This window comes from Rutilus rutilus (genome assembly GCF_951802725.1).
Source record: "Rutilus rutilus genome assembly, chromosome: 11".
NCBI lineage: Eukaryota > Metazoa > Chordata > Actinopteri > Cypriniformes > Leuciscidae > Rutilus > Rutilus rutilus.
The window spans coordinates 32,006,316-32,022,426 of record NC_140216.1 but is presented as its reverse complement, the minus strand read 5'-3'; the positions used below and the strand labels follow the sequence as shown (position 1 = coordinate 32,022,426).

Below are 16,111 nucleotides of genomic sequence, written 5' to 3'. Positions count from 1 at the left end.
GGTCAGTAATTTTTTTCCTTTCTTTTTTTGAAATAAATCAATACTTTTATTCAGCAAAGATGTGTTAAATTGATAAAAAGTGATAGTAAAGAAGATTTATATTATTAGAAAATATTTTTTTTATTTTGAATAAATGCAGTTCTTTTTAACCTTTTATTCATCAAATATATGAGGCAGCAGAACTGTTTCCATTACTCATAATAAATCATCATATAAAAATGATTTCTAAAGGATCATGTGATAGACTGGAGTAATGATCCTGAAAATTCAGCTTTGCATCACAGGAATAAATGATCATTTAAAGTATAATAAATTGAAAACCAAATATTTTAAATTGTAATAATTTATCACAATATTAAAAAAAATTCTGTATTTTTGATCAAATAAATGCAGGCTTGATGAGCAGAAGAAACTTCTTTCAAAAACATTAAAAAATAGTAATGTTTCCAAACTTTTGGCCTGTACTGTATATATATATAATAGACTGTAAAAAAAGAAATCTTTTTTTTTGTTTCTTATTATGGATGTTTAGAAATTAAGAAGTCTTGATCTTTACTGTGATGTATAAAGGAAAAACGTTGTAAGGTATAATATACTGCAAACTCTTTGCAGCTTTCTGCTTTCCTAAATTGCTACACAGCTGTGTCAAAACACCTGTGCCTATTAGCACAATAAACCACAGTGTGGGAGGATATTATCATAACCAGAATCTACTGCTGGAGTTGTAAAGTTAGGACTACAAAACTGGTGCACCTGTATTTGAAAATGTTTGTTGAATACTCTTATTCTCTCAGTCAATGTTCAAAAATAATGTATTATTTTGTGTTATACCCATTAAACAGAAGAGGAAGAAAAAACATGAACACAAATGCATTTTTTATTCATTTAGCAGCAAGCTCACTTTAATTGGCATCTGACATTTGTCATCAAACATGGTGGGGGGAAACAGCGAAAAGCAATAATAGGTGTGCATTTTAACATGGACATCTGTTCAATACAAAAACACCTTCAAGTGAAATGTTAGTTTAAGCTAGTAAAGTTACTGTATGCATTAATATTACAAATAATTTGGCATACAACAATATCATACAGTTTTAGATTTACCATTTGTTCTGAATCCCCTTGAACATGAAATGAATTGGCAGATTTAGGATCTGAATATCCTAATCTTATTTCATGTGCACAACAAATTGAGCAGTCATGTAGAGTTTACAGGGCAGTAAAGTACTAAATAGTGTAAATAACATCCATATTCAGTAATGCCTTGATAGTTTTAGCATGGTTATCACAGTTATACTGACATAATACATGAGTCAATCAATTTCTCACTATCAGATCAGAGTAGATAATTGGTGGCATAAAACACAGATTTGACTGGGAACTGATAATTGAATTGCAGTGTCTTATAACAGCAGGTTGAAATCCAAGATATCAATACTAGCAATGGGCTCTTTCCAGAAGTTGAAGGTGGAGAACTTCAACAGCTCTGAATCTTCTTCCTCCCTCCTGCCCTTGGTCAACTTTGCTTCCTTGGACTTGGACATAGAAATGCCGAGGTCTTCCAGCTCTGACAGGTCCAGTGATGGGATGGGCTCCCTCCAAAACATGAAGGAGTTGAACTGGCTGGTGGCTGTGTCTAACATTTCGATCTGTTCATTTAAAAAAAAAAAAAAGAGAGAGAGATTACACCGTTTAAACTAAAAACTGATTTTCTTTTTTGTGCGCATTTTGGCCATTCATTTAAATGCAATTTTGTAGTTAAACAATGAAGACAATATTTTGACTAACTGCATTGCCTGCTATTTAAAAACCTGTTTACATTTTCCCTTAGTGAGCTCCTGACTTTCCCCATGAGCTATTTTCAGTTACCTGCTATTTTCAGGGAAACCTGAGCAATTTACATCTGTAAAACAACTTTCATATGCAGGTCAAAAGCTAAAATATAATATAATGTAAAACAATTCATGACATTTCACTAACTTATATATGAATTATGATATAATTGTACTATAATTGAATTAAAAATACATCATTATAATAATAATTATGAGTAAAATATTATTTGTAAGCTGTGATACTGAAATGTAAGCAATGTACATGTGCAAATCATTTTCAATAGTACTTCTAGATTTATGATTATTATAATTTATTTAAAAAACACAACAGATTAAGCAATATAGTATCTGCACTTCAGTCATCTAATTATATTAATATATTATAATTAGATGCAAGATTTAAGTCCTTACAGGAATAAGAACAAAGCAGCATTATCTTGTTACAAAGAAACGAAATCCTTTGGGAGCTGCAATTTAAAAAACATGTGAAATCTAAAAACGACAATGATTCTAATGAAGCTGTTCTAATTAATTAAACTACACCACGTAACGTTTCATGTCTCGCGCATCGACGTCGTGGGATGATTTAGCTCTGGTCACACAATGCAGAGGCGGTATACGCCCAATATTGAGAGAATCAGTGGATGAGATCCTGGCATGACCATCATGGATACCCTGCATGATTGCAACATCTCACAAGAACATCTATTAAAAGGCAGGCTCGCGCAGCTCCTAAAATAGTGATGGCGCATCTCATGACAAAGCATTTTAGAGATGCTTCAGTACAACAAACCTTACATAGGCCTTCAGTAAAAACATTTACTAGTAAAATACGTTATATTATTTTATTTTCAACTGACAAATAAGGTCATAACAATTTTGTTACCTTGGACATCATGTCTATTTTTTGAAACACCAAAATCATTTTAAATGCTTTAAATAAACTGGACTAAAAAAGAAATATTGCTCAACAAAAGGATAATTTTATAAAACATACCCTTAATATGTGGTCGGGTTCTTTCTGTTGGAATTACAAGCTGTTAAGTCGTAATTCAGATTTGAAGAAGAATAGACGATGCTGTTTGGTCTCAATCTTCTAGCCGGCTGCTCGTGCTCAGCTTGAAGTAACCGCACCCAACATCACTAGTGGGAGATTTACATTAGTCCCGCCCACCTTCTGTGGGCGATTGAGGGACCAGTGACAGGTGCATGATTAGCGTCGAGTGGGCGTGTTACATTGCTTGTTCTATCGAAATAGAGAAAATTAGTAACTGCATTTATGGTGTATGTTAGCATTTTTGTGGTATCTGTACAGTTTGTGCTTCACATTTGCATTTGTTAACAACCCCTTCTTCTTTTCTTCAAGTGCAGTGGTCTTGTAAGTGCTGCTCGTTGATTGGCTGAGTCCAGCGTCCATCAGGTCGATTGATCCGTCGTTCTTTCCACTGACTGAACTTGGCGCCCCCCTGAGAGCAAAATTGAAATTTATTGGTATTTTCAGTGGACTAAAATGTACTTTTTAATCCTTAAAGCAGCACAACTTTAGTTTTGGTACATACATTTTTTGGTACATAAAAATAAAGATGCGTTTAAGGAAGTCAGAGATTTACAGGAATATAAAGAAAGCTCTAGAAAAAGATAATACAAATTATATAATTATTCAATATCATTATATTGATGAGATATAGGATATTCCATAGGCTACTATTACATTTGATAATTTTACGAAGTTGGAACATTTACACTCGCACTTGCTTCATTAAAGTGACCTTTAATACCATGATATGAAAATACCATCAAGTTTCAGAAAACATCAAGCACACAAGACAAAATTAATTATTTACATTTGTGAGCTCAATGAGTTCAGCTAATTCCCAGTTATACAAAAACTCAGTCAGGTGAAGTTAAACATTCACTAAAAATGCATTCTTGTACCCTACACTGTGCTTCCATCAAAGCAGTCAGTAAACTAATATAACATAATATAATGTAATGTAATATAACATAATATAATATAACAAAAATGGCAGTTATATAACGTTGCTGCACTCTAAAATGTTTTATAATAAAGTGTAATCATTGATGTGTTTCACAGGATTAATCAAATGCATTGCAGAGACAGTTATTTTGAAAATATATCATCATCAGTATCTGTCTTATATCTAGAACTAATTGTAAACTGATGCCAGACCAGGATTTGGACTCTTTTGGATTAGTATACTAATGTCACGTTGCTTGTATAATAAGAAAGTAAGAAAGAAAGAAAATTATCTCATTATATATTCACCCTCAAAACTTGTATGCCGTTCTTTTTTATGTGGAACACAAAAGGAGATGTTAGGCAAAAATGTTTTGAACTGACAGCCTTAGTCACCATTCCCCTTTCACTGCATCATTTTGTCTACATGTGAACTGGGACTGAGGCTGCCATTCTTCCTAACATCTCCTTTTGTGTTCTGGCTGCTAAAGAAAAAAAGTTGTATTGTTTTGGAAAAATCGGGGTGACTAAATGATGACAGAATTTTCTATTCTATTCTATTCTATTCTATTCTATTCTATTCTATTCTATTCTATTCTATTCTATTCTATTCTATTCTATTCTATTCGCGTTGGCATCATTCGTGCAACTCGGACCTGCATTTCCATCCTCCAACCACCAGATGCCACTAGACACCTGATAATGATTTGTTTCCCATACGTCTTAAAATATCAAAACAAAATTTACAGCAGAATTCTTACCAGTGTAAGCTAACAAAACACTTTGCCAAGATAGAGAAAATAGTACTGAGTAATAAATAGTTATAAGTTATTAGCTTCCGATATGACGTCACTGTTTACAAACACAGGCACCGGAAGTGAGACTGGCAAAAACAAGATTACGGAAAGAGTGGCCAGCCAGAGAGAGAGAGAGAGAAGGAGAGAGAGAGAGAGAGTGTGAGTGTGTGACGTGCGCATGTATCAGTCGGACTAGTAGACAACAAAACCTGTACAGTTTAGCCAGACACCTTCACTGCTTTATTGTATTTTACAGTGGATGTCTTAGGGGCAAAGAAGAACATTTTTAAAGACCTAAAGACCTGCAGAAAGGTCGCTATGGTAAGTTGCTGCCGCTGTTGTAAGTAATATAGGGTGAACTGCTGCCTGTTACTTTTATCAAGATTGTTAGTATGAACTTGTATGTTTTTAAACACACCACAAACTGTACTTAGTAGGAATTGCTTATTTACAAAACTCTACCTTATTGTTCTGGTAAGACACAAACCTTGTGTTGCCAGTTCACTCGATGAAAAGCTCATTGGCAAATGGAAGTTATTGTTTAAAATGACAGCAAACGCTCATTTGCACTATTTAGTTTAGCATGGATATGTTGTCTGAATCTTCTTCCTGTTTATTTCAGGGTTTGTGAAGTTCAAAATCTGAGATGAGAAACATCCAGACCTTTACATCCAGAGCTTCACTCTTCAGTGATCAGGTAAAACAAACTTAGCATGTACTTCTAGCATGTCACATGAAATAGTTTTTCCAAACAAAGTCTACTTTAGAATGGCAAAGTAATGCATTTTTGTTTGTTCATGTAGAGTAAATTCTGTTTGTGTGCTTCACAGAAAGCCTGCCTGTGACTCAGCTGTTCCCAGAATTAGGCAACTCTAAAACAACACTACTAATCAGAGGTGTGCCGAAAACTGCCTCTCTAACAGTTTTGGGCTTCATGTCAGTAATGGATGTGGCGTAAAAGCAAGGACGGACCAAGTTTTTAACTTGAGAAGGAATTGATATAATATTTCTGGCTTTTTGACACAAGTGATTGTTTTTAAGAGACTGCCACAGGTAGAAATCAAATGCAAAGGAGTTAAAAAAATAAATAAAAGTCCCTCAAGTGCTAAAACTCAACATAAAAAAATGAAGTAAGCAAAATTACAATTTTGGGAAAAAACAAAGTCACTGCCAGACTTTTTTATTTATCAGCAACTGAACAGATTTTTAAAACGTGCTGTTTCATCCTCAAGTTCAGTTCGCTCTGTTAATTGAAGCACACAATCTCACTGTCAGGTCATGGCAGATTCTTGCCCAGACACCGTTGATGGTGAGATTATAGGCATTTCTGAGGGACAGCAGTTAAATGCCTCCAAAAATGTTGACCCTGGTAGACCACAGGACAAGAAAACCAGTGAAAAGGAGGGTGTTACCACCACTGAGCAATCCTCTGGTAGTATGAAAGATGACCTCACGCCATGCAAAGATCCTCCTACAACCTCAACTTCTCTTGAAGATGACGCTAATGCGGCTCAATCGACCTCTGTGACCAGTAAAAGCCAAGATGAATCCATGATCATCAATAGCCAATCCTGCACGCCCAGCCAGTCAGAGGTGACGCCCACTTTCTCAGTGGCAAGCCTGGAGTTCTCAGAGGAGACTAATGGGATTCCTCCTGATGGACCTTTGATTTCACCCAAATCTGCTCAGGATGGAAACCAAGTCCCCTCTCAGGGGAACGAAGGGGTCGGTGCGGGGGCTGCTAGGGCATCAGAGCCTGGGATGCCAGCATATTATTTTGTCAAGTGGATTACCTGGAAAGAGAAGAAGACGGCCATCATCACGCAGAGCGAGAACGGACCCTGCCCCCTGATCGCCATCATGAACATCCTGTTGTTGCGATGGAAGGTTAGCCGTTCTGCATTAACCGCTTGTCACACACAAACACATGGTGTTAAACAAGTACAATATGTGTGATGTTTGCAAAGGCATGCATCACTTACTACGTACTAAGTATGAAGAACTTTCTTTGTGACCATTTAGTTTTTATCTTTATTGCAGTGAGTAAAATCTATATTTAATAAAATAATTATATATATATATATAAATAAATATGCTATAAGGTTTTCTCACACACACACACACATATATATATATATATATTAGTGCTGTCAAATCGATTGTTTACGAATAATTGCATCTAGTTTGTTTATATAATATTTGATATATATATATATATATATATATATATATATATATATATATATATACATATACATATATAATAACACACACATATATTATATAAACACAAACTTTTATGTTAGATGCAATTAATCGATTGGACTGCCATAATTATATATTATAGGCCTACAGCAAGTGTTTTCAACATTGATAATAAGAATTAATGTTTCTTAAGCACCAAATCTGCATATGACAATGATTTTTGAAGTATCATGTGAAAATTCAGCTTTGCCATCACAGGAATAATTTACATTTTAAATATTCAAATAGAAAACAGTTTTGTTAAATAATAATATTTTACAATATTACTGTTTTACTGTATTTTTGATCAAATAAATGCAGCCTTGTTGAGCATAAGAGACTTATTTCAAAAAGCAAAAAAAAAATCCTACCAACCCAAAACATTTGAACGGTAGTGTATACAACTATATCATAAAATGCAATTTTAGAACTGCAAAACTTTATGACCTTTCTTTGGCCTAGTACTAGATTTAACTCTCCTTATCTGTTTTTGTGTTACTGTATAAATATGATTTTAGCTTACAGTAAAACACTGATAACACATTCAGGGGAAAAAAAGCTTGTTGTGAAATTTTAGAAGAAAACAAATGTAGACAAGGTTGTGTCATGGCTAAAAGCAGAAGTTTTTGTTTGTGAAATTCATGTGCATGTAGTTTAGATTATATGCATGTAAAAAACATGAATTGAATTGCCTGTGTTTATTCTTTAGGTGAAGTTCCCGGCTCAGACGGAAGTGGTCACCACAGAGGAGCTGATGGCTCACCTTGGTATGATGTTTTAGAGCACTGTTTCTATACGTTACATTAAAACACAAAGTGTCGAGTCACAGCACATCTTCCTGTTAATGGACTGTAATAAGTTAAGGAGCCTTAGTGGTGTGCCATAATTAACTTTATGGTTGAAAACAGATGGCTAGTGTGACTTGAGAAGAAGGGGGTGTGGTTACTGTGTGAAAACATTTGTGTTTCAGTACCACTAATGGCACCCCAATCACGGATTATACCATTAAGTCTCTGCCCTTGGTGTAAGTAGTAATTTAGCAGATGCTTTTAGGTTAAGTGCCTTACTCAAGGACACAATGGTAATACTTTTTGACCCCTCAGTTGGTTTGAATGGTTACTAGTCCAGATGTTTAAAGTGCTCCTGTTATGCTATTTTAAAGGTTTACGAGGTCTCCTACAATAGGAACATGAATCCAATTTAGTTTTCTCATAATAAACATTGCACATCACCTCATTTCTCAAAGAGTCTGAAAACGGTTAGTTTGAAGATTCAGTCTCTCTAAACCCTTTCTTTCCGTGTGCCTACTCTGCTCTGAATGGTCAGATGGCCCAGTCTGTTGTGATTGGTCTGTTGCTTACACCACGTGTCGGTAACGAAACGGCCATTACCATAACACTGCATTCACACAGGGCGTCGACGCTTGACAGAGGCCGTGTCTGAAGCTTGGTGCTGACGCGACCGTCATCGTGACAACAGCCAATCACATTACTTCCAGCTTGGAATGCAACACGCTAGGGTATTTGCATAAAGGCGATCTGATTGGCTGACGCCTGCGTTGGTGCTTGAAAAGTTGAACAATTTTCAACTTCTGCCACAAGCAATGCCAATAGTGCGACGCAATGGAACCCACAATTCAGTTCGGCAACGCATGACGTCACCCATTCAAAGTAAATGAGAAGCGTTAACACTGACGCCCCACGTGAATGCACCGCAATTGAATTTCAGCTCTGCCTCAGCGTGAGATACACAATGATATAGTAAAGTTGGCGTTGGTTTTTCCATATAAATTCCAGCCCGAGTCCTCATCCTTTTGAAGTGCAAAGTGGATTCGCAGCTTCTGGACAACAATACGAACCAAACTCTTCCAGTCTCAGCTAAAACTACAGTGTTTGAGGGTCAATGTAGACGTCATTCGCGAGCAGCCAATTAAGACCATAGGCTGGCATTATGCAAATGTGTTACATTGTTACGGACATGTTACGGAAGAGAGACTGGAATTGCTGATGACTCATTTCAGGAGTTCAGAATCAATTCTTTCTTTTAGGAGACAATGACTTTGTCATGCACTTTAATCTTTAAAATTTAGCAGTTTTTACATTCACAAACCACTATATTACACACTGCATGATAAGGTAACATTCAAAAAAGCACAATAGGGGCACTTTACCCGCCACTCTACTGATCAGCTATGGGTGGAGGTTTTCTTTGACCGTGTTGCTAAAAGTATTTGGAAACGTTTGCACATTTAGGTCACATGCATGAATGTCATTGTATTGCATAACATAACATTTCAAACCAAGTGGCAACTAAAAATAATCTCTAACTAACTTTTCTGCTCCATTTTTTTTAAAATCCTATTAACCAACTGGTTTCAATATAATTTTATATATTTATGCACATATAATACAATGGCATTCAGACATTTTAAGCGTGGCTTAAGTGTCCAAATAATTTTTGGAGCCGCTGTATATCATCTTTTATTAGGTTATAGCTGGAAAGGTCAACATGTGATGAGGATGTTGTTGAGTGATAGGGAGATAAACCAGAAGTGCTTTTACTAACAATACAAACATCCTTGACATGAAAAGGTGATACTTCTCAAATCACGTAGTGACAACAGCCTTTGACAGAAAGCTGAAGTGTTTTTAAAATCCGATTCTGTTCTCGTTCCAGGTGAATGTGTGCTGTCCATCAAACCGCGAGAGAAAGCGGAGGGCATGGAGCTCAATTTCCAGCAGGTAAATAATAGTGTGGTGGAAGAACAAGTGAAACAGGCTCTGCTCGGCACAGATCTTCAACACATGTCTAGTGAATTGAATTAACATGTTAAGCAGACGGGCTGTGCTGGAAACCTCAGAACTGAAACACATTTATAAGCAGATATTGTGAATGAGGCCTTCAGTCTATGAATGAAGGCTTGTGATCCCTTCATTAACAATTCCAACAATTACAGCGCGTGTTTGTGCTTATAAAGATGCACAAATGAAAGCTTCCTTTTGTCAATGTGCCGTTGACGTTCCTTTTTTGCCCGTGATTGGAAATTAGATGGATTTAATAGAAGAATTCAAGCTTGTACGCAACTACATACTGTTTTTTACATGATTTTAACATAATAGGTTAGCTAAGTGGAATCAGCATGTTGTGTGGTAAATATTACTCACCGCTTGACCTAAAAATCTCAATAACTCACACTCTGAAGTCAGTAGCATTACCCTGATAAATTCCCCTGAAGGTATTTTGTGTCAGAAGATTTTATTTTTCATTGTATATCTCATTCCCTTCACAGAACATGAGTGACGCGATGGCTGTGCTGCCAAAGTTGTCCACAGGCCTCGACGTTAATGTGCGTTTTACAGGTGTGTCTGACTTCGAGTACACACCTGAGTGCATCGTCTTTGATCTGCTTGACATTCCGCTCTACCACGGCTGGCTTGTCGACCCACAGGTATGTCAACAAAACAATGTTCTAATGTGTAAATTCTGTACGTTCAAACAACACTGCAAGTACTACATTGTTCTTCAGAGTCCTGAGGTGGTGTCTGCAGTTGGAAAACTCAGCTACAACCAACTGGTGGAGAAGATCATAGACTTCAAGCACTCGACAGATAGCAGTCATGTCAGTGAAGGTATGTTAAATGTTATTTCTACAAACATATGGTTGATCAGCTTGTTCTTCTTGACTGTCATTATTGGACTCGGGCTGAAACCATAGTTAGCATAGTTACAATAAGGTTTACAGCACCTCAGGAAGCCTCCGCTGCTAATGCTCGCTGGTTATGGTAAGGGGCGTTACATTTACGACACACTCTCTAAGCAGAACACCAATCACAGCAGACTGGGGCCGGCTGACCAATCAGAGCAGACTGTGCTTTTCGGAAGGCGGCCGGGTTTTAAAGAAACTGAAGCTAAAACAAAGCGTTCAGACAGAGGGTTAAAACAGGTGCTGCAACAATATAAGTTATAAGAGATTCAGGGCCCTATTTTAACGATCTGAGCGCATGGTCTAAAGCGCAGGGCGCAAGTGCACTTAGGGTGTGTCTCAATCCACTTTTGCTAGTTTAACAACAGGAAAAATGGTCGGCGAGCCCGGCGCATGGTCTAAAAGGGTTGTCCCTATTCTCTTAATGAGTAATGGGTGTGTTTTGGGCGTAACATGCAATCAACCAATCAGAGTCTCATTTTCCATTCCCTTTAAAAGCCAGTTGTGCTAGCACCATGGCGGCTTTACTATTTACATGGCGGAATTTGCAAGCAGAGAGACTGAATGCTTCTCCAGAGAGGAAACAGGTCTGCTTGTGCGCGAGGTTAAAGCGAGCAAGCAGACCATCAACGGGATCTTTATGTACACAATAAGAATCTTTTGCATTGTAATCCTTTTTATTTGTAATATTTGCCATGTTTGTGTGTGTAATGAAATAATTTGTGAGTGTACCCATGTTGTGCACCCGCCTATAAGCGGGTATTACTAATGCGCCCTTTCAATAACAAAAAAAAAAACGTTTTCTTTTTTGTCTATTTCAGTTGCCTCAAAATAGCAACGCTCCAACAATGCGCCTGAACACACCTCGTTTTCAGACCAGGGCGCCATTCAGACCAGGGCGCCCATGGCGCATTTGTGCCGTAGTCATGTAGTTGTGTTCTAGTAGATCCCATAAACAAAATTATGAACCTGTAAATTAGCATAATAGGACCCCTAAATGAGCCATTTGTATACACTAATGGTTCAGATATTGTGTATCAGAGGTGTGTGAACTTTTCTGCATTGTATTAATGGCTGATGGTAAGTCTTAATCTCTTGTTTGTCGACAGGTTTGATAGCAGAGCAGTTTTTGGAGTCCACAGCAACCCAGCTGTCGTATCACGGCCTGTGTGAGCTCAACACCACTGCCAAGGAGGGCGAGCTGTCTGTGTTTTTCAGGAACAACCACTTCAGCACTATGATAAAACACAAGGTGTTTACCAGCCTTCCCACACCAACACTCTTCATGGCCGCTAAGCTGATTATAACGACCCCAGCGTCGTCAAGCCGCTTTAAACCCACCACCAAAAAAAAAAAAATGGAAAAGTTTTGAGGGCATAATTTATATATCAAAAATAGCACATAAGTATTTATTTATTCATTCATGTTTTTTACCCTGTGTAAAAAAAATACATCAACTGGAATGCATTTTGCTCAAATTTTGAGCAGAAAGAGGCTCTATAATGCAGATATTTTGCTTAGTAGACTTATAAAACACAAATCGTGACTAAAAAACAGTTCAAATCACAATCCCCTTTTCACATTTCTGGTGTTCATAGAAGTGGAAGTCCTCATAGTTGGTTAGACTTCTATAGTGGCGAACTGAAACTACAACAAATATATTTGTTGTGTTCCTGTTTGTTCCAATATCTAAAGAAGAAAAAAAATCAACGATAGCATTTCTATGACTTTCCAAAACAGGAACTAATATTGAGAGATTGATTACAGCAGTCAGAAGAGAGAACGATGTCAAATTTGCTGTCTCTCCCTTAGAAACACCTACACAAAAAATATTTTGCTAGATTTACGATGTGGAAATGTCATAGTCCATCATTTTTGCAGTTAACATCTGAAGACATTCAGTGCCTTTTTTAAATATAAATCAAATCAAATCAAATACAAGCTGAAAAAGCAACACGTTTCAAGTTGGATGATAACGATGGTACTTGAACCTTATGGAAATGCATTTCAAAATTTGAATGGCTTTGTTTCAGCTATTGGCTGAGCAATAATCATCATGTTCAATGTGTGAATCTGCAGGGTCACCTTTACCTGCTGGTCACAGATCAGGGCTTCCTGCAGGAGGAGAGCGTGGTGTGGGAGAGTCTCCATAATGTGGAGGGGGATGGGAATTTCTGTGACTCAGACTTCAGATTGTGTCACCCATCCCAGAAACCCCCAGCAGCCAGCCAGCCCTCCGTGCAACAGCAGCAATTGCAGATCGACCAGGTGGTAAAGGGTTTGTCTTTTCTTTTTGGTACAACGTAAGTTTAATAGTAACCAATAATATCATAGCCTAAAATTTTGCACCTCACAATCCAGTCAAATTCCGATGCAATATAAACCTAGTTTATTTCCCACTGATTATTCTGTTAGTTAAATGCATTGAGGAAGCCGTTTCATGTTGGCATCTACAGGAAGATCGGTTTGCGAGTGATCGAATGTGTTTTCCAGGACTATCTGGTGGCGATGTCCCTGCAGCAGGAGCAGGGTGAAGCTCCGGGACCCTTGAGTGATCTTGAGCTGGCCAGACAGCTGCAGCAGGAGGAGTATCAGCAGCCACAAACACAACAGCAGCAGCCCTCGGCAGGACAGGTACTGCTTTTCCCTGAGGAGGAAACTCCTGCGCATCAAACTTTAGGGATTGTTTCTTAGAGAGGAAATGGGCCTTATTCATGAGACACTTGCAGAATGAATGTCTGTGGGAATCATAATTTATAAACCATTGTGTAAATTGTTGATTAATTCATGATTTAGTTCTGCTTGTGTTATGTGAATATCAGATTGTTTTCAAACCCCAGAGAAATACACTACCTTTTAAAAATGTGGGGTCTGTAAGATTTTTTGCTTTTGTTTTTAAAAGAAATCTCTTTTCCTCACCTAGGCTGCATTTATTTGATTAAAAAAATACAGTAAAAGAGCAATATTATGAAATACTATTGCAAATTAAAATACCTGTTGTCTTTTTGAATATGTTTTAAACTGTAATTTATTCCTGTGATGCAAAGCTGTATTTTCAGCAGTGTCACATGATCCTTCAGAAATCATTCTAATATGCTGATTTGACGCTCAAGAAACATCATATTGTTATCAATGTTGAAACAGTTTTGCTGCCTAATATTTTTGTGGAAACATACTTTTTTCCCCTCAGATGTTTTGATGAATAGAAAGTTCAGAAAACAGCATTTATTTGAAATAGTGAAGACATTTATAATGTTACAAAACATTTATTTTTTTGAACTTTCTATTAAAGGTGCTCTAAGTGATGTTGGGTGACGTCACTTCTTGTTGACGTTTAAAGTATTGTCGAACAAAACGGAGCCTAGCTAGACCCTCCCTCCTCCTCATCCGTGCACTAACCCCCCAAACCACACCCCGAATCCTTCTTGTCGGTTATTGGCTGGAACAGTTTGTTATGTTTCGTGGTCCAGGTTGGGCCAGTTTGTTTTTCTTGCCGTTTGTGGAGCCTGGGGTGTCTACAGAGGGCGTGTTTTTTTTCACTGTGTTCAGGGGACAGGCAGCTAGTGGATAGTGAGGAGATGTTTGCTGTATTTGACAAAAAATGTTTTGGCCTAAAAAACGCGTGACATCGCTTTTTAAGGTCCTTGCACACTGAAGTCAGAAATTTTCGCATGCATTTTTTCATATTCGTGAATATTCGTGATTCGGTGGCTCTAAACTGTCAAAACACCATTCAAAATGCTTGCTACGGACGCGAAAAATGCAGAAAATCGAACCTGATTCGATTATTTTTTTTTGACGGACGAAAGTTTCGGAGGCAGTGTGCAAGCGTGATTGACATAACGTGAGGTCTGTTTATTTTTTAACGTGCGAAAATTTCGGATGCGAATTTCGGACTCAGTGTGCAAGGGCCTTAAGACTCCTAAAAATACTTTTACTCAGCAAGGATAAATTAAATTGATCAGAAGTTGCTGTAAAGACATTTATTATGTTACAAAATATGTCACTTTTGATATCAATTTAATACATCCTTGCTGAGTAAAAATATTTATTCTTCCAATTTTTTTTTTATTTTTTATTTTTAGAAAAATCTCATTGACCCCAAAAATGAAAATTCATTCCCTCTTGTCATTCCAAACTTGTATGACTTTTGAAGAATTTTCTATGAACTGTCATTATGTGAAAATGAACAAACAAAAATCCCTTTTGGATGAACTATTCCTTTAAAAGCCTAAAACCAAAAAAGTTGTCAAATGCCCTTCATAAACATCTCCCAGCTCAAGTCAAGTCACTTTTATTTACATAGCACTTTCACAATACAGATTGTTTCAAAGCAGAAATAATGCCACAAAGATTGTGTTGGTTGTACAGCAGATCTAGAAGAACGTCATTGTCTAGCTTAAGTAAGTTTTTGATTGATTCATTTCCATTGTGAAAATCGTTAGTTATTAACCGTTTTCAACTGAAAACAGAAAACTTTTAACGCGTTCTGGCCGTTCATTTACACGACTACTGTGTTTTGATGGCGCAATAAACAAAACTCAAAAGAGTCACTGAAACTGACCTCTAGAGTAAATGTGTCCTTTTTGTCATATCCCCACAGATGAGAGGTCAAGCCGCATCGCAGCAGGGAGGACAGAGGCGTCGGGAAAAGAAGGAAGACTCCGATTGTTGTATTCTTTAAGTCCGAGTCCACTCACCACCATAACCAGACTCTCTAAAGCCACTTGAGCTTCAGTTAACATGTTCTTCTTTACCACTACTGAAACAAGGGACTTCACTCTTATCTGACCTGTCGTCCCAACACCAAGCCTGCCTTTACAGTACGGTTGTCCCCTTTGTTTTTGCCTTTTCTTTATCCTCACGGTTGGAACTGTTGCTCATCGTTGTCTACAGGACCAAATAAAGGCAGCATCTGTTTCTAAGCACTAATGAGCATCTGTTTGAGTGCTAGTATGGAGCTCCTAACTATGCCCTTGAAGACTGTATTGGTAAATAATCAGGTATTGTTATAAGAATTTAATATTACACTGAAATGCTACTGTCTCAAGTTGATCTGTACATAGTTTCATCCAAAGTGATGTACAGTACATTAAGTACGCCGTACTCCGTGCTTTGATTCGCTCGGCACACACCGTGTGCAGCTCCAAGTATTCTGTAAGCTGAGCTAATAAAAGCCACCTCTGTGTTAAAAGGAAATGTGTGGCCATTGATTTATGAAGAGTCATAACTTGTGCTGGGCTACTTGTTTTACACAAAGCAACGTAGTGCAGCATTTTTTGGAGCAGAGTCATCATTTTGCACACATACACAGTTTAGTGTTACAGTGAACACATGAACCGTGTATAAAGTTCAAGCCCACTTGTAAAAATGCTTTTGTTTTTTAATGTCATCATTACAATTTGCATGAAAAGTGCTGACATGAACAAAACATGATGATCATGTTCTCCAGCACGATTCGAGATCTGAAGAGCGTCTTGAGCTTCAATGGAATCATGAACATCAGACCATCTGTGCAAAGAAGTCACATGATCACTTTTTTCTTAAGCAGAAC

The 16,111-nt window shown here is 37.3% G+C and overlaps 2 protein-coding genes across 5 annotated transcripts; one reads left to right on the top strand and one right to left on the bottom strand.

The window, feature by feature from the left end:
* Nucleotides 1-1,106: 1,106 nt before the first annotated feature.
* Nucleotides 1,107-2,968, bottom strand: mllt11 (MLLT11 transcription factor 7 cofactor). Its single transcript, XM_084422571.1, has 2 exons — nt 2,833-2,968; nt 1,107-1,649 (listed from the first exon to the last, which is right to left on the bottom strand). The coding sequence occupies exon 2, from the start codon at nt 1,641-1,643 to the stop codon at nt 1,404-1,406; it is 240 nt and encodes a 79-aa protein (XP_084278697.1). The 5' UTR covers nt 1,644-1,649; nt 2,833-2,968; the 3' UTR covers nt 1,107-1,403.
* A 1,711-nt stretch (nt 2,969-4,679) lies between these two features.
* On the top strand, nt 4,680-15,756 carry mindy1 (MINDY lysine 48 deubiquitinase 1). 4 transcript variants are annotated; one of them, XM_084423659.1, is made up of 12 exons: nt 4,680-4,769; nt 4,867-4,931; nt 5,233-5,307; nt 5,441-6,497; nt 7,564-7,621; nt 9,531-9,595; nt 10,144-10,302; nt 10,381-10,483; nt 11,667-11,809; nt 12,637-12,825; nt 13,051-13,191; nt 15,161-15,756. In XM_084423659.1, the coding sequence occupies exons 4-12, from the start codon at nt 5,889-5,891 to the stop codon at nt 15,239-15,241; spliced, it is 1,548 nt and encodes a 515-aa protein (XP_084279785.1). In that variant the 5' UTR covers nt 4,680-4,769; nt 4,867-4,931; nt 5,233-5,307; nt 5,441-5,888; the 3' UTR covers nt 15,242-15,756. The 4 variants fall into 4 exon arrangements, with proteins under 4 accessions (XP_084279785.1, XP_084279784.1, XP_084279782.1 ...); XM_084423657.1 differs by having other exon boundaries at nt 4,699-4,769; nt 12,637-12,828; XM_084423658.1 differs by having other exon boundaries at nt 4,693-4,931.
* The last annotated feature ends 355 nt before the right edge of the window (nt 15,757-16,111 follow it).

Excerpts from the sequence above, each read along its gene's own strand:
- mllt11 (XM_084422571.1), bottom strand. The coding sequence starts at position 1,643 with ATGTTAGACACAGCCACCAGCCAGTTCAACTCCTTCATGTTTTGGAGG.
- mindy1 (XM_084423656.1), top strand. The coding sequence starts at position 5,889 with ATGGCAGATTCTTGCCCAGACACCGTTGATGGTGAGATTATAGGCATT. Across the intron at positions 10,303-10,380 it reads GCTGGCTTGTCGACCCACAG|AGTCCTGAGGTGGTGTCTGC; the intron begins GTATGTCAACAA and ends ATTGTTCTTCAG. Across the intron at positions 12,829-13,050 it reads AATTGCAGATCGACCAGGTG|GACTATCTGGTGGCGATGTC; the intron begins GTAAAGGGTTTG and ends TGTGTTTTCCAG.